This window comes from Bubalus kerabau, chromosome 20 (genome assembly GCF_029407905.1).
Source record: "Bubalus kerabau isolate K-KA32 ecotype Philippines breed swamp buffalo chromosome 20, PCC_UOA_SB_1v2, whole genome shotgun sequence".
NCBI lineage: Eukaryota > Metazoa > Chordata > Mammalia > Artiodactyla > Bovidae > Bubalus > Bubalus kerabau.
Window position 1 is genome coordinate 20,620,234 of NC_073643.1, and position 25,793 is coordinate 20,646,026.

At 40.4% G+C, this 25,793-nt stretch overlaps 1 protein-coding gene across 9 annotated transcripts in view; it reads right to left on the reverse strand.

Moving 5' to 3' along the window:
* The window catches only part of LOC129635131 (metabotropic glutamate receptor 7), a 651,100-nt gene that overhangs the window by 289,761 nt on the left and 335,546 nt on the right, over window positions 1-25,793 (reverse strand). For all 9 annotated transcript variants that reach the window (XM_055557821.1, XM_055557820.1, XM_055557822.1 and 6 more), the window contains one exon: window positions 12,469-12,608. In XM_055557821.1, the coding sequence (XP_055413796.1) occupies window positions 12,469-12,608 (140 nt within the window). The remainder of the gene's footprint in view (window positions 1-12,468; window positions 12,609-25,793) is intronic.

Sequence of the window (25,793 nt, forward strand, 5' to 3'; positions counted from 1 at the left end):
GAAGCCACTTTTATTCTTAACAATGGGGAACTGGTTGTGCAGCTGTGTAAAGACCAGCCAGATCCTGTTTCCAGGCATGGGAAACACACTCACGAATTTGTCCAACTGAAGGATGCATGGGGGTGGGGTGGGGGGATGCTGCTCATTTAGATTTTAGGGAATTGTTTACTACTCTCAAGTGAAGAATCTTTTGGAGAAGTTGTCTGTAGACAGGATCCTATCAAATTCATGACATTTAAAGATGGCGTGAGCAAAACATCCCCAGGAATGGCAGGGCTCACCTGAGAAAACTAGGGGTGGGGCCTTCCAGGTGCAGTAACCAGAAAAATGAATTCCCTTAGACGAAGGCCTCTACTTAGGACAGACAATGCAATGTAAACAGGAAGGCCGTAATAGCATCGATTACGGGGCTGGCTTGCTTAAGTAGCTGGAGTAGTTTAGGATGACATGTGCTCAGTGGTTGTGCTATTTTGGTTCTGAAGGGTGGGGGACAGTAGAAAAGGGAGAGAAGTTTCACTTTTCATTATGGCCCAAGACATTGGAACAAGAATGAACCTTGATGGTGGGGAAAAATGATGCCACCAAGTAGCCCACCACAAAGTGTCCCAGACCTCCATCGGGGATGACTCTGAACGCAGATGGTTTATCAGAGACTAAAGGATTCTAACTCTGTCTACCTCCTCAGAACAGATTGCCTGCAACTACCCAGCTTAAAAGAATCAAGGAAAGTAAAACTGTCTATGCTAATGTGATTTTACAAACTAAGAAATTCTTATTCAGGAAGATAAAAGTTACAAATATGTATTTTTTAAGGTTTGTTTTAGGAATTCCCTGAAAATCCATCCATATGCACAATATATCACTCCAAAAAGAATAAACTTCCATCAGGGTAAATAGCTCATTTTCAGGATCAATTATCACTCAATTGGGATATATTCTCTCATCAAACAAGAGTTTATGCTAAAAGACTTGCTTTAAAACCCTCCTCGCTGGATCTAATACAAAACAAAAATATCTTGGACTTTGCTCAATTCTGATCAAACCTCTGCCACTGAAAGAAGTGCCTTATTCCAGACCCCCAAAATTCAAAAGTATCTGCCCTTGACCTCCCTCTCCTGACACTCTACCAAGACTCTTTGGAGATGGTGGCCCCCTTACTGAGTAAACTACAAACTCAACTTTGCATTATCAATAGACAACTTTGGTAGCCTTGTCAGGGAGTCAGCAGTCAACAGCTTCCAAATTCCAGGCTATTTACTATGATGTTCTACTGTTCCATGACCTTTAATACAGACCAGAGAAGGTCAGAACAAGGTATACATCCAAGAGTGGAATTTCTAGTTCATACAGCAATTTTATGTTTAACTGTTTCAGGAACTGTCAATCTATTCTCTTTCCCTGCATTTCTGCTTTGTCATTTAGAGAAATAATGCAATGGAAGCAAAATGCTCAGGACTGTGGAGGCTAAGCTAGGACAAGGCTGGAGGTTTAGCTAAGCCTCCTACGGTGTTACTCTTTTGTTCCTCTTCAATCCTGACTCATCACTTGAGAGGGATTATGTCTGTTTATCATTAATTTAGGATTCTTAATTCAGGGTTCTTCTCTAGGCTTTTCTAGGTATATGATTAGAACATTTATCAAACAGATTAGCTCAATTAGCTACTAAGTGTTAGTAGCTCAGTCGTGTCCTACTCTTTGCGACCCTGTGGACTGTAGCACGCTGGACTCCTCTGACCATGGAATTTTCCAGGCAAGAGTACTGGAGAGGGTTGCCATTCCCTTCTCCAAGAGGATCTTCCCAACCCAGGGATAGAATACCGGTCTCCTGCATTGCAGACAGATTTTTTTTTTACCATCTGAGCCACCAAGGAAGTCAAGATAGATACTAAAGATGCTTAAGAAAATCTCATACAAATCTTATCTGTTTACACAACTATATTATCTATTTTAGATAGGCTTAACAATACATTTATAACATGGGGAATACAGGCAACATTTTTAATAACTATAATTGGAAAGTAACCTTTCACTGCACAAAAATATTTAATTAAAATATGACAATGATAGAGGCATATTGAATTAAAGAAAATAAAAATAAAAAATTAAAAGAACAATGAAAATGTGTTGCAAAGACCTGATTCACTGGAAAAGACTCCGATGCTGCAAAAGATTAAAGGCGAAAGGAGAAGGGGCAGCAGCGATGGCTGGATGGCATTACTGACTCAATGAACAAGAATATGAGCAAATTTGGGGAGACAGTGAGGGGCAGGGAAGCCTGGTGTGCTGCACTCCATGGGGGTCACAAAGAGTTGGACATGTCTTAGTGACTGAACGACAATATGGATTTTACAGATTTCATAGAAAAACTAAGTTAGGTAGTAAAGAACAGTACTTAGGCAAAATAATCTGCCCCCTTTACCTTTCTCCCCAACAAAGATTTCCATATCTTAATTTCTTCATTTATCAATATGTTACAGCAAAAGAGACTTTGCACATGGGACAGATTACAGACTAAAAATAAGAAGATTATTCTGGATTATCTGAATGAGCCAAGGATAATCACAGTGGCCCTTGGAGTAGAGGAGGAAGGCAGAAGAGTCAGTGGGAGATACAACTATGGAGAGGAGGCAGGAAACAGTGGAAGCATGAGAGGGACTCAACCCACCATCGCCAGCTTGGAAGATGGAGATGTGGACACCAGCCAATGCACCAAGGTGGCCTCGAGAAGCCAGGGTCAATCCATGGCTGACATCAAAGAATCAGAGATCTTGGTCCCACAACCAAAAGGAACTAAATAATGTCAAGGACCAGAACGAGCAGGACACATACTCTCTCCTAGAGTATCCAGAAACAACTCTGTTGACACCTGGATATCAGCCCAGTGGGATCCCTATGGGACCTGTGACCCTCAGAGCTATAAGAAAAGAAAGGTGTGGTGTTTTACACAACCAAGTTTCTGGTAATTATTTATGGCAGCAAGAAATACGACAAGAAGTATGACCATGAATCCCATATGCTTACTTCTATCAGGAAGATTATAGCAATTCATTTTCAAAGTGTCCTTGTGAAGTAGCTGTTTTGCTTGGCTTGATTAGATTTTAAATAGACAAGGGGCTGAGGTTCAAGGATAGTGTATGTTTTGCTTTAGCCACAAGTGGCTGAGAACGTAGGACTCAAACTTGGGCTTTCTGATGCTATCCCACTTTATAAGACTATCTCACAGCATGTTGAAAACATTTCTAACCTAATCCCTACATTTCCATGTTAACATCATCATGTCACCCTTGGATTTTTGGCTTCCCAGAGCAAATGGTTAGGCAGAGGGTGCATAAGCTCATCTTTTCCCTTTTCTAATTTTGGATTGGCAATAGCAAGTGAGAATCCCTGTTATAACATCTGAGCTCTCTAAACTCCTCCTTATTACTTCTTCTTTCAAATGTATTTTGCCTGAGCTCCAAACATAGTAAGTAATGAAATTCAACAATTTCCCCACATAACATAGTTGTATATTAATAAACAAAAGTGATTTGCTGGAATACCTACAATGCAAACAAGAAATAATGGGGGTTCAGGCTTCTGTAATGCACATGCTTATGAAAACATATTGATAATTATAAATACTATGCATCTTCTAGACATTCATAGACAGAACACAATTATACACCATTGGTTACAAGAAGAAATGCTCATGACAAAGGGTTCTCTTGGTTTCTTTCATTTTTGGTATATTTCAAATTTGCACAAATACATGTCTCCAAACAAAAGCACTGTCTTCATTAAAGCAGTTCTCTTTAGAAGGCTGTACTTACTGACCATTTTTTAAAAAAAGCTGTTACATTCTTACAGCTGTTTTGAGTCACTGACGCTATTAGTATATTATTGAAGACTTTGAAAAACAATTCCTAGAGATCATTTATAAAAAGTCAACTATATCTGGAAACCAAATTAGTGGAAATAAGTTGAAATCTACATCTAGATTTAGTGAATGAAATGAGATGCCTATGGGCATAAGGAAACAGGTGAGGGAGCAGAGATCGGAGAGGGGGGTCAGGCAATGGGGGAGAGAGGGGTCTGTGGAGACACAGAGAAGTGGGAAGCCTTTCCTGAGATCCAACTAGCTATTATAGCATCGAATAAAGGCACATTACTGCCTGATCTGATTTTGAAAAGAAAAGCCAAAAAGTTATTCTTGAAAAATTTCTTGATTCTTAAAATATGAGCAAGGTATTACGTTTTTAAACACTCCTGCTGTTTGTATTCAGTTTGGGATCTGTAGTCTCAGGCTGCATCTCAACTGGAAAGCAGTATTACTGTACTGGATTTGTACATGTCCTGTGTAAAATGCCACACATTCAGAGATATTGACACATGGAAATAACTCTTGGCCCTCCGGTCTCAGGGTAAATGCCATTTTGTCAGAGAGGCCATTCTTGTCCTGGTTCACAGACCAAGGATCTGGGCCCAGCCATGAGAGCCATGATCCTAAATCCTTTGCTGTTTTGACTCTTCCTCCAATGAGACATTAAAAACTAGATAGGTAGGTGGTGGATGGAACCAGTTTCAGTGGTGTGATTATCAATTCATTTTCACTAACACAAATGTAGCCATTCACACCCTGACACAATCCCTCAAGAACAGTGGGACCCTGTGTTCTCAAATAGCAACAGGTCGGTTTCTAAAATGAAATATCAATTGGAAAAAATTAAAACCAATTCTTATATTCCTTTTCATCCCTCCCCGCCCTGCCCCATCATTCAGAGACTGAAAGAATCTATCTCTGCAATGTGAACTGGCTTACAGACCACATATACAATTCTTAAGAAACCTGTCTGGTGAACCAAGGTCTTAAGTGGATCCCTGAATTGTACAGAATTGCTGACTGCAGTAGATTTCTGGGTACATCTTCTCATCCATTCATGCAATAGGCACTGGGGATTCTAAATCAAAAAAGACCCCCTTATTCCTAAGTAATTTATAATATAACCCAACTGTTTGTCTCCTCATCCACTCATCTATTTCATATAGAACAATCATTTTATAAGCATCTCACTAGGTGCAGGGGGATAAAGAAAACAAAATGCAGTGGAGCACTAGAAACTGACATTTTCAACAGTTATGTGATAAACTAAGGATATTAAATTATTATTACTTTTGCTATTATAGCTAACATTTGTTGAATATTTACAATGTGCCAGGTACTGTTTTAAGTTTGTTACATATATTACTACATTTAATTCTAGCAATAACCTTATGAAACTGGTACTTCTGCAATCCTCTACAGCTCATAACTGGTGGAGCGAAGACTCAGTTCCCATTTAATCAGATCAGCTACAAAGCCTGTAGCCCTGGTTACTAATAACAAAACTATACATTATAAGATATGAGTCATTCATGATGATGATCAGTGGGGTAATTTCATAAAAGCAGCCTTTAAACTGAAGTTAAAGAAGTACTAGATTTTGACAACTTACACATTTTTCTCTTTGGCAACATTACTTTGATTATGGCTATCCATTACCCCATATCTCATGTAATACTTTGTAAATTATAAGCATGATTAGACTTCTAAAACATTTTTACTGCTGCAATTATGAAACAATAGAGTGATTAGGAGTTTTATAGGCAGTATAAGTAAGTATTGATTTGGGAAGAGATAATTTGATTAAACAGTGATTGCTGCAATCAACCATACTTTTTGTCTTTAAATGCCAGTGAAAGACAAAATTCTAACCGGGGTGAAAGATTCAAATATTTAACAAAATTACAACTTTTAAAATTAATTTTTAATCACCTTAGTTTAATGAAATTTAAAAAATTCTGCTTATTAAGTGTAGACTGACATTTTATTTACCCAAGTTTGGGTGTATTAAAACAAAAACTTTTTTTTTTTTTTTAATTTTTGATTGTTGTAAGTAGAAAAGTAAGACACTTAAGTTTCCTTCAGTTACTGATAAGGGAACAATCCAGAGAGCACTATAAATGCCTTCCAGGGCTTCCCAAGCGGCAGTGGTGGTAAAGAACCTGCCTGCCAATGCAGGAGACCTAAGAGACATAACAGGTGCAGGTTTGATCACTGGGTTGGAAAGATCCCTTGGAGGAGGGCATGACAACCCACTCCAGTACTCTTGCCTGGAGAATCCCATGGACAGAGGAGCCTGTCAGGATACAGTCCATTGAGTCACAAAGAGCTGGCGTGACTGAAGCGACTTAGCATGCATGCAAAGGTTTCCTAGGGCTTAAAGGATGTCGCCTCCAGCCTAGGTGCTCTAAGCTCTGCCTCCTTTTCCTTGGAGCTCCTGCTCTGTGGCCTCCAAATGTGTGCCTGTGGCTCCTGAGAGGCACATCCGCTTCCTCTAAGAGGTGGTGGAGTCTCAGATTGGCTGACAGGCATCCAGTGGTTCATCCTAACTGGATAGTTTACTGCCCGTCATCACTATGAACATGGGTGATGGGTTTAGGCTAAATCCAGTCTTGCCTCTGGATTTAGGAACTGTGCAAGGCAGACCACATGACTTAAGAGGACGCTTGGGTGCTCTTCCCAGAGGGAAGAAGTATGGCTGCTTGTCGCAGAAAATGTCTACCATTAAAGAGATCATATTAATCTTACCACGGTTTTATATAATAACAACAGTGACAAACACAAATGCTTGGTGAGTGTCAGGTAGTATGCTAGTAATTGTACAAAAAATAATTAAAACATGGATTCTATCTTTTAGGAGATTTCAGTCTCTAGTTAGAAAGTAAATTTAATGGGGAACAAATTTCTTAAAAAGCCCCCCATACACCTCAGAAGAGTATAAAGGTGGACTACCCTGTAGAGCGACTGACGACTAAGGTGCCAGTAAAGGTTAAGTGATATTTACTCAGTCTTCCATTTAAGAGTGTGTGCAGTTCACTATAGGAAGTTGCCTATTAAGGGTAGTTCCTAAAAAAAAAAAAAAAACCAACATTTTTTGATTTTAAAGAATTTAAGTTAATTAGAAAAATTTACATTGCAGGCATATCTAAATGTCCTACTAACTGCAAATAACCGAAAGATGACAGAAATTTTGTTTCTAATATGCAAAATAATTGTGGAGCTTAATCACATCATAAATGTATAGCTTTTATAACTCTCTACCTTTCATATTATGCCCTTATCCCCAACATATTTCCATCCTAGTTTCTACATAGGATTGCATTATTCATTCTAAAACACTTTTTTTCTTCACCATCTTGGGAACTATGACTTATCCTTCAAATTCCAGTTCAAGTATATGTCAGTGCCTTAAATCAATGCCTATCTAAACCCTGTAAATGTTGCAGTATGACCCAGGGAGCGCAAGCCTAGTGCTCTGTGACTACCTAGAGGGGTGGGATGGAGTGGGCGATGGGATGGAGGTTCAACATGGAAGGGACATGTGTCTACCTATGGCTGATTCATGTTGATGTATGACAGAAGCCAACACAAAGTTGGAAAGCAATTATCCTCCAATTAAAAAAAAAAATATATATATATATATATATTTAAAGTGGAAATAAATAAAATAAACTCTGAGATGGAGTTTATCTATTACAGAGCCCTGACCCTATCCTGGGAATTCCAAGTGCAGGGACATGTCCCCTTGTTTCTCCCAACATCTCCAGTAGTTCCATCCTTCCTGATACCCTGTCGGTAAGCAATGGATATTTACTGCATTATTCCCTTGCCTGTTTCTCTGCAAGGAATAACATTTTCCAGAATCTCTGCATGGTACTACACAAACCTGAGGCAAAAAGCAGAGTTCTTTCTGTAGGGGTGGCAAGTGGGAGAATGAATGGCTTTCTTCCTAATGACTTCCTTCTGATGAATTCTTGTTGGAGAAGGAACATTCAAATAGCAAACCCTGTGGTCATCTGTTGCCCAAGAAGAAGCAGGGCCTAGAGCTGTTACTCCAGCAGTGGGGACTCAGGGTGGCATTCTGTAACAGACTGGGCGCTCTCAGACACCTAAATTCCAGAGGATCGGATACAGAATGCCAGGCAGTCTGGTCTATAACCCTGGGATCATGAGACTCTAAAATGTTCACCTCCTAGCTAAGAAATGTATTTGCAATTACTGACCACAGAGAAAGCTCTCCTGAAAACTCCATTTCCTTGAGATGATCTCACTGGGGCCTGAAACACTACTTTGTAGTCTTTCTAAATGATAAGCATACATGTTACTTAAAATACTTGTTTTATCTCATTGACTAGGAGCAAGAAAACCTACCAAACTAAGTTTGCGGAAAGTCCACTCTCACTAAACTTGGAGGTGAATCAGAATAATTAGAGCAGAAGTAACATCGAGAGCAGGATGGCCCTGAATGGACAGGACATGCACCATGGACAGACTAGCAGCTACGGCCTGGGGCTCCAGGTGAGATGGGTGGAGTACCCTCTGGGGACTGCATGCAAGTCTTTTCTTCGTGATTCCAATTAGATTTTACAGTATCTTAAGGAGTCTATAAAAGACATCAACAGGGTAACCTCTTTGCAAGGCCAGTTATCTCAGTGGTCACCCTCTGAATTAACTCGGCCTTTCAGGGGTCTAAAAACAGTCCTGCCCCTGGCTCAGCCATTCATAGTTTTAAGGTGCATGCAATAGCAAGCATCAATCACTGGGTTCAGCTGAGGAATCGTGGTCCTGTCCGCTCTTCCTACCATAACCTCTCAGCATGACAAGGAAGAATCAAAGCTGTTCCTATTTAGTGCTAAATCAAGCATATATGCCTGTCTGGCTTCCATAAACAAAAATAAAAATTCAAAGAATACAGCTTGGCCCAACTTTCCAGGCAAATGAGACAGACTCTTTTAAGTTGGGTGTTATTTGGAGTAGTTGGATTGGAATTGTGACACTTTCTATGAGGTTTTCAAGGCCTTGGGTTCTCTGCTATTACATTTGCTCTCTTTCTCTAATGCATTTCAAGGCCATTTATAGGTTAACAACTGCTTTTCTTTCTTTCTTTTTTTTTTTTTTTAAATAACTATAGCCCAAAACTCTTTTCTGAGCTTCAGACTTATATCCATTTCATTTTGGTCCTCATGGATTTGGAAAGACTCAATCAGTGTTCTCAATCTTCCCCTCCTGTTCCAAGCTGTCTCCCTACTCTCTTATTAGAGCATCCACAAGGTTCCTTAAGCTATAAACCTGGGATTCACTCTTGATTATTTTCCTCCAATCCCAGTATTACTCTTCCTTTGCCTCCAGTACTAAATCCCAATTATGTTATTCTTCCTGTAAGAAATGTAATTATAGCTGTATATGCATATACATACTATATATATATATATATATATATATAGTACACATATAAATGTTTCCACTCATTTAATTGTATCTCTGCTAGTACCACATTCTCTAAACCAGTGGTTCTCCAAGTACTATCAGCATAGCACAGGTACTCCTTCAAAAGACAAATATTTGGGCCCCCTTGCACTCCCAGATGTCCTGAATCAGAATCCCTGGGAGTGGGCCCAGCAGACGTGTTTCTACAAGCCCTCCAGATGGTTTCCGTTGCACACTGAGGTGGAGAACCCTTCACTAAGCCACCTTACTTTAGCTCAACAACTGCAGTATAGTCTTCATTAGTCTTTCTACTCCCATGCTTGCCCTTTACTATTCATCACCTTCTCAGTAGACAAAGCAATATTTTATTCCTAATTCTGAGCCAGCCACTCCTTTGTTTAAAATTTCTTCATGGTTTTTAAATGTACTCAGAATAGAATCTTTAAAATATTTATCATGGTCTACGAGGGATGGCTCTGGCTCTTACCTACTGCCCTAAATTCTCTTCTCATCCCTCCTTCCCATCCTCTCCCTTAGCTACACCATCACTGTGTCTACTTCTGACCTGCTCTGTGGATCATTCATTCTCTCCCCATCATCTGCTCTTCATCTGCAAGGCCTCTCTTCAACTCCTCTCTTCACCTCCATCATTCTTTCTCCTGCCATGCCTCTTACCACACTTTGGAATTTCCACACCCATATCTCTTGTTTACCATGTGATGCTATTCAAGATCTTCAATTACGTACAAACAAGAACTATGTTTGTCTTGATTTCCATTATGCGCCCACTGCCTTGTACAATGCTTATTGCAGGGCAGGTACTTAAAAATACAAAAAACAAAACAAAGACTGGTTGAATGGCTGATAAACACAATTTGTATTAAAATACAAACCAAAGAACAACCTTCCCATCAGCTCACTGGGAAGGTGGACCTAGAGAGGGAAAGAACTGAACAGATACAAGCAGAACCAGGTGGGACAATGTTCAAAGGATGTAAATGGCCTATCATGGCTTGACCAACCCATCTCACGCACAATCCTCTCTTCTAAAAACCATAACCCAAGCTGTACCAGCCCCAAGACGTCCATTCTGTGTTTTATGGTCAAAAACCCATAGTCTCAATCATTTCCAAAGTGCCTCCTAAGGTCTACACAAGGAAAGGCTAATGGCATCATTTCCAGGTTTGGAAGAGACATTAGAAGGACTTCCCTGGGACAGAGCCTGTGATGGTTCATTTTATGTGTCAATCTGAATGGGCTATGGGTGCCCTGGTATGTGGTTACAAACAGCAAGGGTGTTCCTGGCTGAGATGCACATTTGAACTGTTAACTGATTCAAGCAGATTGTCCTCCCCAATGTGTGTGTGCCTTAAACAACCTGCTGAAGAGCTGAACAGAACTGAAAGCCTGAGCCTGAGAGAACCCTTTCTCTCTGCCTATCTTTGATCTGGGACATCAGTCTTCTGCTGCCTTTGGACTCAGACTGGATCTTAAGCCATTGAGTCTTCTGGATCTCTGGCTTGGCAACTGCACATCTTTGGACCTCTCAGCATTTATGATAAATGTAAGCCAATTTCTACAACATATCTATTTATCTATCTATCTATCTACTTACCGGCCTATCCTATTGGTTGCTTCTCTGGAGAACTCATAGTAATACAGGGCTTGTAAGACAATCATGCATTGTATATATTACTATTTCAAAGTAGATCTCTGGAACTAAGGAGCCCTACCTGATTCATAAGCCCAACCCAAAGTACTTGTCCACAGCATCCCAGGTGAACATTATATGCGAGCTCAAGGCCACATCGAGGGATCTGCTGTAGAACTTCTTGAAGTACAACCCCCAGTTGACACATCTCAGAAAAAGAGGCCCTACAGCATCCCTGCCACAGCCCCCAGGCTCCAGGACCCCAGCCACCAGGCTTAGGCCTGGACAGTTTACATCCTGTCCCAGCAGGGGAGAAAGAGGAGCTGTACTGGGCCCAGCCAGGGTAGAAGGATCCTGGCCCAAGTGTTCATTACTCCTCAGGAAGACAAGCATATTCATTTAGACTAAACATTAACTTCAAATAGGGCATTGTAAGAATTATTATAAGCACATTATTGAATGTTGAACCTGAAATAGTAAGAAATTAAAACATAAATAAATAAAAAAGGGGGCTGAAGAGTTGTCAGTTAATACCTAGGCAGGCATCTTTCAAACTTCAGAAGAATATAAATGCTAACCAGACGAGGCCACCCCATGACTATGGGAGAACAAGACAAAGCAAGGCCACTCAGACATCATGTGTGAAACTAGATACACAGGACACTCTGCAGCTACAAAAATATCTAGACATCTCCTTTTCCAGTTCACATGAGGTCTAACCATTCCTTTGTTAGTGACCATTCTTACCCAGCTCTTATCCTCCCACCTCCTAGTTCAAAATCACCAAGACACCAATCATTATATTGGTCTCTACTTCCTAAGAATGGCCCAACCCAAAACTGGTCCTTGCTCCCCAAAACCTCCTTAGAATTCCCAACTCAACAAATCTCATCTGAATTCCTCCACCCTGAAGAAGAGGAGTGCTGGCAGGAGTTTGTTTTTCATGTAATGAGGTAAATAAACCTTACTGTGTTTGAGTACAGGTGAGTTCCTGATGGGCTGTGCCTGGTGAAGTCTGACATAACCTTGCACAAATAACTGGTTACTCACTCAAGGTCATGCTTTACAGAATGAAAGAGAGGTTATGGAAATTAACCAACACTGATATTACCCAGAGAACCTCAGTGTAAGTCAAAGTGACTCAGTAAAATGAATTAAAAGAAAAAAAAATCTATGAGCAAATAAAGGAAGGAAGGAAGGAAAATAATTTGAGCATGAGAAAGATCTCATGAAAGTAGTGAAGTATTAGCTGGTACCTTGTTGGTTAAGCAACTCAAGCCTCAGTTTAGATGAGATGATGCACAGATTTGCCCAGTTCACAGTCAGGCATGAACTCCACACACATGCCCATCACCACCATCATCATCAGTGCTCTCACTGTTGCATTATGATGGTTATCAGTCCCTACTGATGCTCTTAACAAGCTGCAAGTGCACTTGCAGATACTCATAAACATATCTGCCTCATGGAGCATATTAAAAACCTGCTCACTCATTTCACAGGCAAAGGAAGAGGGACCAGCAAAACTCACATTGAGCTGAAGTTCATCCGTCCACTGTCCAATCAGTCGGTAGCCGGGGTTGGTGGTGTTCGTGGTCTGATACTGGAAGATGTCGTAACGCCCAGGGGCATCCCCGTTCTTGTTAAACATGACTGGGGTGCCCGCGCTACCTGGGGAAGACAAGACAGTGACAGATTTTATAGTTAAACAAGATTCCGTCGATCTCTTGTGCCCTGGGGAATAGTCTGAAGACCTGGTGATGAGCCAGGTAGCCTAGAGGTAGCCCTGTTGTTTAACAGGTTCCCCCAGCACGCTCCCTGAAACTCCTGGACAAGTCATCACTATGCTCTGTGAATGATCAGTAGATAAAGTGGGAAAACAATTTGTTTCCTCCTTGGAACAGCTCAATTCTTTAACGTCTTAAAGCATTTTATTCTACTTTGTCTTCTCTTGTAAGGAATAAAAATTAAATGCATTATTTTTCAGAGAAAATCTTAAGCTTTATTGTTGTTGTTACTATTATTATTTTAGTTTCTACCAAAAACTAAATTGTGCTCAATAAAGAATCAAGACATAATAAATATATTTTTAAAATGAAATACAAGAGAAGTGAAAAACAAGCTCAAAAATTCACTTAAATACATAGTTGAATACTGATTGCATTTAAAAGTATTTTTGGCTGATTATTTCTAATTGGCTTTAAACGATAAGCAGCTGAAATGCTTAGCAGTTTGCCTGGTGAATGCTTAACAAACAATGGATTCTTTCTCAATTTTCTATTTGGGTCTTATTTAAAATGTCTATCTTAAGACTGAAAACAATTAGATAGTGAAGCCAATTTCAAAAGACTAATGCATTGTTTTGAAAAAACATATAACTTAAAAGTTGGATATGACTGAAAAGTTCCTTAATATTAACCATATGGAACAAGAGGCAAACCACATACAAAGTATAAAAGATGTGAATTTTAGTTACCTTACCAACAGTTAAAGAAGAATCACCAGAAGTTTATAACTGAGCATTATTTCACTCATGATCTCTGAGAAATAGGAAAAATATCACTGGCTTCAGGGTATGTGACTTCAGGGTATGTCTGCTCTGCCTATAAGTTAATACATGATCTATATTTCCAACAGAAAACAGTGCTCTATTTCCTGCTGTTTACAAGGAAGTTCATAGATCAATTACAGGCTGAAACAGAATCACTGAGAACATTTTGCTATTTTTAGGGGGAGGGGCCAAGTAAATCTTAGGTAAAGAGATGAAACACTTTCGATAATTCTCATTAAAAATTTTAAGATGCTGATGGTGGCAGAGCTTTGCATATGGCTAGTAGTCGTTAGCTTCTACAGAACTTGGGCCAACATGGTATTTGAATTAATGACATGGATGAAAGAACTAAGGCGTGTTAACTGAAGAGGAGAGAGAATGCTTGATCCAGTAAGAAAGGATGTCTTCTTCAGGAAGGGCTTCCCAGGTGGTGCAATGGTAAAGAATCCACCTGCCAATGAAGGAGATGCAGGAGACTCGGGTGTAATCTCCGAGTCGGGAAGATACCCTGGACTAGGAAATGGCAACCCACTCCAGTATTCTTGCCTGGAGAATCCCATGGACAGAGGAGCCTAGAAGACTATGTAGAGTCCATGGGATTGCAAAGAGTCGGACACGAATGAGCACACACACGTGTGTACACACACTTCAGGGAGCAAGCATGATGCTTAGAATGATTCTACACAAACGATCAATCAACACAACAATTAAGTTTAAAACAGTGTCCAGAAAGTAGGACAATATACCCGGTGACAAGAGGTATACAGAACTGCAATCTGGGCCTGCCAGTTACCCCTGCTGGAAGAGACGGTCCAGCTTGTAGACAGGGTACAGAGGCAACTAAAAGGAACTCTACACTATCCGACAAGTGTCAGGCACAGACTTTTATAACGCTTCTGCTTATTACAAAAAAAAAAAAAAAAAAAAAATCAGAGCTTGTGACAGGATGTATAATGGTCCCCAGGCAGGTCCAAGTTCTAACCCCTAGAACCTGTGAATGTCACCATACCTGGCAATGAGATCTTGCAGGTGTGATTACATGAAGGATCAGGAGATGGGAGGGATTAACCTAGATAATCTGGGTGGGCCCAGTCTAATCACAGTGGCCCTTTTAAGTAAAGCAGCTGTTGCTGCTAAGTCGCTTCAGTTGTGTCCGACTCTGTGCGACCCCAGAGACGGCAGCCCACCAGGCTCCTCCATCCATGGGATTTTCCAGGCAAGAGTACTGGAGTGGGGTGCCATCGCCTTCTTCAGCAGGAGTCAAAAGAGAAAGGAGGTGTGAGGATGAGAACAAGAGGTTGGGAGGACGCAAGGAAGGACTCCTGAGTCCAGGAGAGCAGGTGGACTTCAGAAGCTAGAAAAACCGAGGGAGCAGATACTCAGAGCCTCTAAAAGGATCCAGCCCTGTCTTCACCATAACCGAAGCTCAGTGGGATCTGCATCAGACTTCCAAACTACAGAACTGTAAGGCAATAAATATGTGCCATTTAAGCTGTTAATACCAAATATATGTCTTGAGTTTGAGCACACTCCGGGAGATGGTGAAGGACAGGGAATCCTGGCGTGCTGCAGAACATGGGGTCACAAAGAGTTGAACACGACTTAGAGACTGGACAACTACAATCAAATATGTGGTAGGTTTTAATGGTAGCAATAGGAAACCAATATAGACGTGGAGGACACAGAACAATAAACTTCCTAACTTTATGGGTGAGGAAGGCTACTTTAGGTTCAGAGAGGGCAATTCACTTGCCCCAGGTCCACTGAGCTCATTAAACTAGAAGAGTACACAACAACTGGCCTTGGAATCCACCAGAAAGGCTGTAAATCCCAGGTCTAACACTTCCTATATGTGTGACTTGAATCAAGTTATTCATACTCCCTCTACTTCTTATTGTAAGTAATAACACCTTTGCCTACCAGGCTCCTCCGTCCATGGTATTCTCCAGGCAAAAATACTGGAATGGGTTGCCATCATTTCTTTCTCCAGGGGATCTTCCTAACCCAGGGATTGAACCTGGGTCTCCCGTATTGGAGGCAGACGCTTTAACCTCTGAGCCACCAGGGAAGCCCTCAAGAGGTTAGAGAGAATTAAATGTAATAATGTGCACAAGGTGCTTAATCTTATGCCCTAAATGCTCAATAGATGGTCATTTTTAAAAATAGCTTTCACTTTTATTATCATTTACTTTGCTGAAATGCATACAGACGTGACTAATAATCTTTTGTGTGTGTATATATATATATTATATATATGTATGTGTGTGTGTGTGTGTATGTGTGTGTGTGTGTGTGTGTATATATATATTTGGCTGCACTGGGTCTTAGCTGTGGCACGTGAGATCTTCTATCTTTGCTGTGGTATGTGGAATTTTTTAGTTGCAGCCCGTGGGATCTAGTTCCCTGACCAGGGATTGAACCTGGGCCCCCTGTATTGGGAGCATGGAGTCTTAGCCACTGGACCACTAGGGAAGTCCTCCCAGACTAATCACTTTTCCCAATGCATCAAAGTTGTCTCTTCTAACTGGTATTTAATTTAAATTTCTCCACTGGTGTAAACATTAAAAAAAAAAAAAATCTTCCAAACAGCAGGCTAGAATCCATTCTGGGAATGGGTGTTCATCTATGAGTAACACTGATTTGGTCCTAATAACTTGAATCAGTGGCTGAATCTGTGTGTGGCCAAGGGCTCCATTTCAATGTGTTTCTTCTCTGCTTCACCTAGACACTAGCCCCACAGTCCACAGAGACACCCCCCAAGCCCTCCCTGTGTAGGAATCAATAGAAGTCTTTCTTATTATTTTTCAGAAAGACATTACTATTCAGATACAGCTCTTTTCTTTTACATTGGATACTAGGATTCATGTTGTGCTTTGCTATAATTCTGCAGCTTCTACTCATTAAATAATAGGATGGGAGCTTTTCAGAGTCTGTGAGAGGACAGAGGAAGAATATCAGAGGCCTGGGGCTCCAAAGGATCTCAGCCTACCCGGTAAATATTCATGAAAAAGGTACAGACTTCCTCATCTCTCTCCCTCCTTACAATCCTTTTGAGGAGAAATGATTCTTGTAGTGCCCTTTCCATGCTCATTAAAGATCATTCTTAAAAAAAATATAAGGCAGAAGAGCTGAATATGTTGCCTAAGTGAGGTGTAATGTATGGTGTGGCTCTGACCTTTTTGATGGATTCTACAATGCAACTGGCATTTTTTTTTTTTACAGTCCCCCCTCACCCTGCCCTCTCACACACAAAACTCCTTTTTAACATCACCCCTGAACTGTTTGAAAGAGAAAAAAGGAGATTTGTGTTCAATGAAATCTGTATCAAAAAAAAAAGGATCAAACAATTGCAGAGGAAATTTATTTGATCAATAAATTATCAAAGGACAAGTGATTCCCTGCAGAAATGTCTACAAGGTATCAAGGCCAGAAAAGAAGTGTCCTAAGGTAAAGGAAGCAGGGCCGCTTGATCAGGTGGGAGGCTGAAAGGAGAGAATAGGTGACAGAACACATGCAAGGAGGAAATCTTCCCAATGAGAGCATCAGAGTGAAACTTTTCTTTTTTTTCTTGGATGGAGAATGATTTGGGATGTAGGCTGCTTCAGTGACAAAACAGCCTTTTGGCATCAAAGCACTGACCTGATAGGCTCTCTTCTCTTTTTGCCAAACCATACACAGGTTTCAAGCATCACTATGAACAAAGCTAGTGGAGGTGATGGAATTCCTGTTGAGCTATTTCAAATCCTGAAAGATGATGCTGTGAAAGTGCTGCACTCAATATGCCAGCAAATTTGGAAAGCTCAGCAGTGGCCACAGGACTGGAAAAGGTCATTTTTCATTCCAATCCCAAAGAAAGGCAATGCCAAAGAATGCTCAAACTACTGCACAATTGCACTCATCTCACACGCTAGTAAAGTAATGCTCAAAATTCTCCAAGCCAGGCTTCAGCAATACGTGAACCGTGAACTTCCAGATGTTCAAGCTGGTTTTAAAAAAGGCAGAGGAACCAGAGATCAAATTGCCAACATCTGCTGGATCATTGAAAAAGCAAGAGAGTTCCTGAAAAACATCTATTTCGGCTTTATTGACTATGCCAAAGCCTTTGACTGTGTGGATCACAATAAACTGTGGAAAATTCTGAAAGAGATGGGAATACCAGACCACCTGACCTGCCTCTTGAGAAACCTATATGCAGGTCAGAAAGCAACAGTTAGAACTGGACATGGAACAACAGACTGGTTCCAAATAGGAAAAGGAGTACGTCAAGGCTGTATATTATCACCCTGCTTATTTAACTTCTATGCAGAGTACATCATGAGAAACGCTGGGCTGGAGAAGCACAAGCTGGAATCAAGATTGCCAGGAGAAATATCAATAACCTCAGATATGCAGATGACACCACCCTTATGGCAGAAAGTGAAGAGGAACTAAAAACCCTCTAGATGAAAGTGAAGGAGGAGAGTGAAAAAGTTGGCTTAAAGCTCAACATTCAGAAAACGAAGATCATGGCATCTGGTCCCATCATTTCATGGGAAATAGATGGAGAAACAGTGGAAACAGTGTCAGACTTTATTTTTTGGGGCTCCAAAATCACTGCAGATGGTGACTGCAGCCATGAAATTAAAAGACGCTTACTCCTTGGAAGGAAAGTTATGACCTAGATAGCATATTCAAAAGCAGAGACATTACTTTGCCAACAAAGGTCCGTCTAGTCAAGGCTATGGTTTTTCCAGTAGTCATGTATGGACATGAGAGTTGGACTATGAAGAAAGCTGAGCGCTGAAGAATTGATGCTTTTGAACTGTGGTGTTGGAGAAGACTCTTGCGAGTCCCTTGGACTGCAAGGAAATCCAACCAGTCCATTCTGAAGGAGATCAGCCCTGGGTGTTCTTTGGAAGGAATAATGCTAAAGCTGAAACTCCAGTACTTTGGCCACCTCATGGGAAGAATTGACCTATTGGAAAAAACTCAGATGCTGGGAGGGATTGGGGGCAGGAGGAGAAGGGGATGACAGAGGGTGAGATGGCTGGATGGTATCACCGACTCGATGGATGTAAGTCTGAGTGAACTCCGGGAGTTGGTGATAGACAGGGAGGCCTGGCGTGCTGCGATTCATGAGGTTGCAAAGAGTCGGACACGACTGAGCAACTGAACTGAACTGAACTGAATATAGGTTTCAGAAACACAGCACTGATTTCTGTTCATTACCTTTTACTGCTCAACAAACCATCCTAACAGGGAGTGCTGAAAAAAGGACAATGTGTATTTTGCAATTTGGGCAGGGCTTGGCACAAAAAGGGCCTCTCTGGGGGCTTCTCTGGTGGCTCAGTGGTAAAGAGATCATCTGCCAGCACAGGTGACACAGTTTCGACCCCTGATCCCAGAGGATCACACTTGCTGTGGAGCAACTAAGCCTGCGCACCACAACTATTGAGCCTGTGCTCTAGAGCCCAGGAGCTGCAACAAAAGGTGCCACCACAATGAGAAGCCCGTGCACCATAAGTGGAGAGCAGTCCCCGCTCACTGCAACCAGAGAATAGCCTGCACAGCAATGAAGATCCAGCACAGCCAAAAACAAATAAAATTATTTAAAAAAAAAGAAAAAAGAAAAAAGGGTCGCTCTGTTTCACTCACATCAGCTGGGGCAGCTTGAAGGTCACATGGTTAAAGGCTGATGTTGACTATCAGCTGTAACCTCAGCTGGAGCCATGAAAGGAACAGTCACATGCAGCCTCTTTCTTAGCTTCTAGGCTTCCTCCTAACTTGCTAGCTGTGTTTGTAACACAGAAGTCACAAAAGAACCATGCAACGGCCCTATGACAGTTTATGGCTTAAAATTCAGACTGCAACTTTTGTATTAGACACAAGCTCACTCAGATTCAAGGAGAGGGGACACAGATTTCACCCTTGATGAAGGAAAGGTAATTACATATTTCAAGACAATGACAAGAGATGCATCATCTTTACAAAATTTACCAGTACCCAGTTTGTTTTCTGGAAAGTAATAACTAACTCTAGGTACCGACATACTTCAGATTAAATACTTCGCAATAGAGCAATTATCTATGATCATGTACCCATGAGAACAAATTTGGTAAATTTACAAATACTGACATCTGGTTGGATAAGCAAACGTTGAGATAACTAAAATTTAGGCTCAGGTCACTGCATTCATGAGGGATGCAGGAAAGATGGCTAGAAGTCATAAAGACAAAATTAGCCATCTTTTCTGTTGGTACACAAGAGGAGGTTAAGTGCTTGGTGAAGATGTAGCAATATTTTAGAGCATTCTATTATCACTTCCTAAATTGATGTTTCTGTAAATGTGAAGGTTGAGGTTATTAAACTGTACTGCAACAAAACTCCCAGGGGTATGAAAAATTCTGTACTGAAGTAACAGAAGAGCACAATTAAGCTTACTATGATCAAGAAACATCAATATTTTTCTAAAATATGCAAAAGGGAGGTGACATTTTTCACAAAAAAGAATCTTAACTTATAGGTCTGTCTCTGTCATTTGCTAGCTGTGAAGTGTTGGACAAATATTTTCTCCTCCCTAGAATCTGATTTATGTGTCTAAAAATCAGGACACTGAATGAGTACAAAAAGTCAAATTTCTTTTCACCCTAATAATTGCTCAATTAAAGTGACATGAAAGCCACTTAACTAAATCTAACAGGTTTTTTTTTTTTTTCTCCTGCTTCATAAAACCGTTGAGCCCTGCTATTAACAAATGTCACACAGCCCTGGAAGTCTCCTGCCTGTCCATGTGGCAGAAAGAATTTCCTCAGAGAAAGGAGATTATGTTGACATCAGAGCATGATTACAATGACCACAGAGAAAGGGAACGAATTGGCCCTGTCTGTGCTCTCCCACAGAGTCCGTGTTCCAAGATGGAATAGCAGGAATAAGCCATTTCTCTCAAAGACTTAGTAAAAGTCAAGAAAGCAGGCCACGGAGTTAGGTACCCGAGGTAACAATAACAGCATGATCACTACAAAACCACGTGGCTTTAAACACCAAGATTCTTAGTTTCTCTATGAAGTAGTTTATCTGTTTAAAAAAAAAAAAAAAGAAGGAAAATAACCATACCTAAGCCATCTGGGATTATAAATATTAAAGAAGCCAGTATACAACAAAGTACTTAGAACAGTTTCTGGCACATAGTATTTATCTGGGACATAGACCCTGAGTCCAGTCAGTAACGCAGCAATTCTGGCTCATCAGCGGGTAAGACCATCTTAACTAAATGAGTCTACAAGCACTCTACGGAAGAAGAATCAGATGAGAATCACCGAAAATATTCTCAAAATGACCTATTTTTTTTTTTTTTTTTTTTTGTTACTGGCCTCTGAATGGTGATGTTTATCTATGGACCAGAATACAAAGCCCAGAAAATGACCCCAGGATATATGATGAAATTTATATGTACCTGGTTCTGGGAAAATTATATATTTTAGGAGATTCTGTATGATGAGCAAGAAAACTACAAAAAGAAGGTGATTTGTAGTTGAACTATTTTTGTGGTTGTATTCACAGTCAATTTTGTCTCCATCTCAGCTTGGAAACTGTTGGTTCCCAAACTGGATATGATTTTTCTTCACCCTGATGCTAAGTAACTCCTGAAAGATTGATCCAATATTGTGGGTTTAAATGGGTTATTATTTAAAAGAAGCAAGAAGATTTTTTAAACCATAATTATCTAAACCAGGAAATTAACATTGTATTCATGCTATTTAAAACTAATCCACAGATGTTCTTAAAATAACTGTCCCATTCATATCTTTTTTTGGTTTAAGATCAATGTTTCCACATAGCATTTAATAGTAATGTCTCCTAAATTCCTTCCAGTCTGGAACAATTCATCCATCTGTCTTTTTCCTGACCTGGACACTTTTGAAGGGTATGAGCCAGTTATGTTTTAAAATACCCTTCCATTTGGATGTCTTATGTTCCTTCATGATTAAATGGAGGTTATATATTTTTGGCAATAAGACCTCAGAAGTGATGCTGTAACCTTCTCAGGGTATCTTTTTAAAATTAATTTATTTTTGTTAAAGTATAGTTGATTTACAATGTAGTGTTAGTTTCAGGTATACAGCAAAGTGACTCAGATTTATATACATAGCTTTTTCCTCATATGCTGCTGCTACTGCTGCTAAGTCACTTCAGTCATGTCTGACTCTGTGCGACCCCATAGATGGCAGCCCACCAGGCTCCCCCGTCCCTGGGATTCTCCAGGCAAGAACACTGGAGTGGGTTGCCATTTCCTTCTCCAATGCATGAAAGTGAAAAGCGAAAGTGAAGTTGCTCAGTCGTGTCCGACTCTTAGCGACCCCATGGACTGCAGCCTACCAGGCTCCTCCGCCCAGGGGATTTTCCAGGCAAGAGGACTGGAGTGGGGTGCCATTGCCTTCTCCATATAGATAATTACAAAATACTTAGTTCCCTGTGCTATAGTAAGTCATTGTTCATTATCTATTTTATATATAGTAATATGTGTATATTATTCCCAAATTCCTAATTTATCCCCTCCATCACCTTTCCGCTTCAGAAACCATAAGTTTTCAAAGTCTGTCTCTGTTTTATAAATAAGTTCATTTGTATCATTATTTTTAGATTCCACATACAAGTGATATCATATGATATTTGTCTTTCTTTGTCTCATTTGCTTCACTTTATATAATAATCCCTAGGTCTATCCATGTTGCTGCAAATGGAATGGTTGCACTTTTACAGCTGAGTGATATTCCATTGTACATATCAATATATCTACCATGTCTTCTTTATCCATTCACCTGCTGATGGGCATTCAGGTTGCTTCCATGTCTTAGTACTCTAACAGTGCTGCAATAAATGTTTGTGTGCATGTATCTTTTCAAATTATGGTCCATCTAGTCAAGGCTATGGTTTTTTCTGTGGTCATGTATGGATGTGAGAGTTGGACTGTGAAGAAGGCTGAGCACCGAAGAAGTGCTGCTTTTGAACTGTGGTGTTGGAGAAGACTCTTGAGAGTCCCTTGGACTGCAAGGAGATCCACCCAGTCCATTCTGAAGGAGATCAACCCTGGGATTTCTTTGGAGGGAATGATGCTAAAGCTGAAACTCCAGTACTTTGGCCACCTCATGTGAAGAGTTGACTCACTGGAAAAGACTGATGCTGGGAGGGATTGGGGGCAGGAGGAGAAGGGGACGACAGAGGATGAGATGGCTGGATGGCATCACCGACTCGATGGACATGAGTTTGAGTGAACTCCGGGAGTTGGTGATGGACAGGGAGGCCTGGTGTGCTGCGATTCATGGGGTCGCAAAGAGTCAGACACGACTGAGCGACTGAACTGACTGACTGACTGGATACATGCCCAGGGGTGGGATTGATGGATCATATATTATAGTAGCACAATTTTAAGTTTTTTAAGGAACTTTCATACTGTTCTGCACAGTAACTGCACCAATTTACATTCTCACCAACAGTGTAGGAGGATTCTGTTTTCTCCAAAAACTCTCCAGCATTTATTATTAGCAGACTTTTTGATAATGATCATTCTGACTAGTGTGAAGTGGTACTCACTGAAGTTTTGATTTATATATCTCTAATGATTAGCAGCATGTGATGCTGTTAAGTCTCATTGGTGACATTAACCTAGATGACTTGGTTAAATACTGTGTTCCAGGTTTTTCTACTTCAAAGTTGCTCTTTTCCCCTTTGTAATTAATATGTTCCATGATGAATGACACTTTGATGCTTTGAAAATATCTTATTTCTCATCTTACTCTAGCCCCAGAATTTTAGCATCCATTGATGATTCTTACCTTAAGTAATTATTACTGAGGTCTTTGGTGAATTTCATATCTCCATTTTTGCATCCTCCCATCATGTTGTCCCTTCTCCTGCATGTGTGTGTTCAATTATTTATTTCTGTGAGCATGAACTCATTGATATTTATTATATCAGTTAAATCCATTATTGGTCTAGAATTAGCTGGTGGGATCTTCTTTAAGCTGGTTCCTTTGCCCCTTCGACATGGTCCCATCAATTTTTGAGCACTTTCTTACTTTGTGGCACGACACGTTTTCAAGCTTATCTTCTACTTGCCCTGCTCTGGCCCCTGAATTAAGAGTTCCACTAGAGATCCCTAGCTCTATTTCATTGGAGAATGATATTTATAAATAAGATGTGAATGAAAGTGCAGTTATTTCTATCAGGATGTCATCACTCCTAGGCACTCTCAGTGGACAGAACTAACAGTAGAGATTTGTACGCATACAGACATAACCCTATCCATTTCTGTATCTCTCCAACTGTGTGAGTATACTGCATGTTGGTATAGTCAACACAGTGTTACTTTAATTTTCTCCCATCCTTACTAGTCATTTCTCTCCCTGACAATGAGAGACCTGATGCTCATTATCTGCAGTATCTTTTATTAAATCTCTCAGTTCTCTTATGCACATAAATAAGCCTCAGAATTGTGTGGAAAAAACATACTAACTTCTAGCTACTGAGCACTATCTGTGTACTGCTCTTCATATCTTCAGACTGACAGTGTACAGTGGAATACTGTCTTCAAAAATTACTTGCATTCTTTTTTTCCCTCACTCCCTGCAGTATGGTTACATTATTCATATGCAATATATTAGGTTTATTACTGTATAAAATTTTGCATTATCCCATGTCGAGATTACTTTTTTAATCAAGATATAATTGACATTCAAGATGGTTAATTTTATGTGTCCAGCTTGACTGCAGAAGCCCTGACAGCTGGCAAAACTTGATTTCTGTGTATATACGAGGTTGTTCCTGGAAGAATGGTTAAAGTGAACAAAGAATTGTTGAATTGCTGAACAGAATGAAGCAGGTGACCCTCCCCAATGTGGGCTGGTGCCACCCAATCCCTAGAAAGTATGACAGAAGGCAGAAGAAGGGCAAATTCACTCTCTCTGCTTGAGCAGACACCCATCCTCTCCTGCCTTCAGACATTGGTGCTCCTAGTTCTCTGGCTTTCAGAAGCAGATCAGAACTTACACCCCTGACCCTCTGACCCCAAGGCCTGTGCACTTGGACTAAAGCACCCCGCTGGTTCTCTGGTTCTCCAGCTTATAGGTGGCAGGTTGTGGGGGCATGTCAGTCTCCAAAACTGTTTCAGCCAATGCTCATAATAAATCTCCTATTATATTCCCCACCTATCTCTACTCATTTATTTTAGGTAACCTATTAATTTCTGGGCTTCCCCAGTGGCTCAGAGGGTAAAGCGTCTGCCTGCAATGCAGGAGACCTGGGTTCGATCCCTGGGTCAGGAAGATCCCCTGGAGAAGGAAATGGCAACCCATTCCAATACTCTTGCCTGGAAAATCCCATGGACAGATAAGCCTGGTACACTACAGTCCATGGGATCGCAAAGAGTTGGACACAACTGAGCGACTTCACTTTCTTTCTTTATTAATTTCTACCAAAGTATTATACCTTGAGAAATAAGTTTCTAATATGAGATTTTGGTGTTACAGAAAATCATAATCATTATTTCATTTAACATGAGTACGTAGAGCAACTGGCCCTTCCTTTTCCTCTTATTCACTCCCATTCCTACTGACGTTCACCAAGGAAAACTTTGGCAAACAAACAAACAAACAAACAAACTTATGTTTTAAGAAAAAGAGGCTAAACCATGAAAGTGAAAGTGAAGTCGCACAGTCATGTATGACTCTTATCAACCCCATGGACTGTAGCCTTACAGGCTCCTTTGTCTGTGGGGATTCTCCAGGTAAGAATACTGGAGTGGGTTACCATTTCTTTCTCCAGGGGATCTTCCTGATTCAGGGATCGAACCTGGGCCTCCCACATTACAGGCTGACTCTCTACCCTCTGAGCCACCAGGACAGCCATGGGTAAACTATAACCCTCCCCAATTTATTTATTCATCTGCTCACTCACTGCTAAATAATACATTTAGCATTTATACAATCATTTGAAATGATATAATCCACATACTCAAGAGTAAACTGTAATCTGACTACTTAACCAATGAAACCAGAATATCAGCATTTAGGATTCCAAGAGAGACTGGAATAGAGACGTTTAAATATGTTTAATGAGCGCAAGCAAAATATATCACATGATCAAGATATTGGAATTTTGAAATATTTGTTTAAAAATATACCAGATGATTATGACAAATTTCTGTCTTGCCAAAAGACTTAAATACCACCAAATTATGTATCACCCAGAGTTATACTATTGGATGTTCTGGTTATCTGGTTTACCACATGTCAGCATATTAGAATATTGGTAAATATATAAGAGCATTA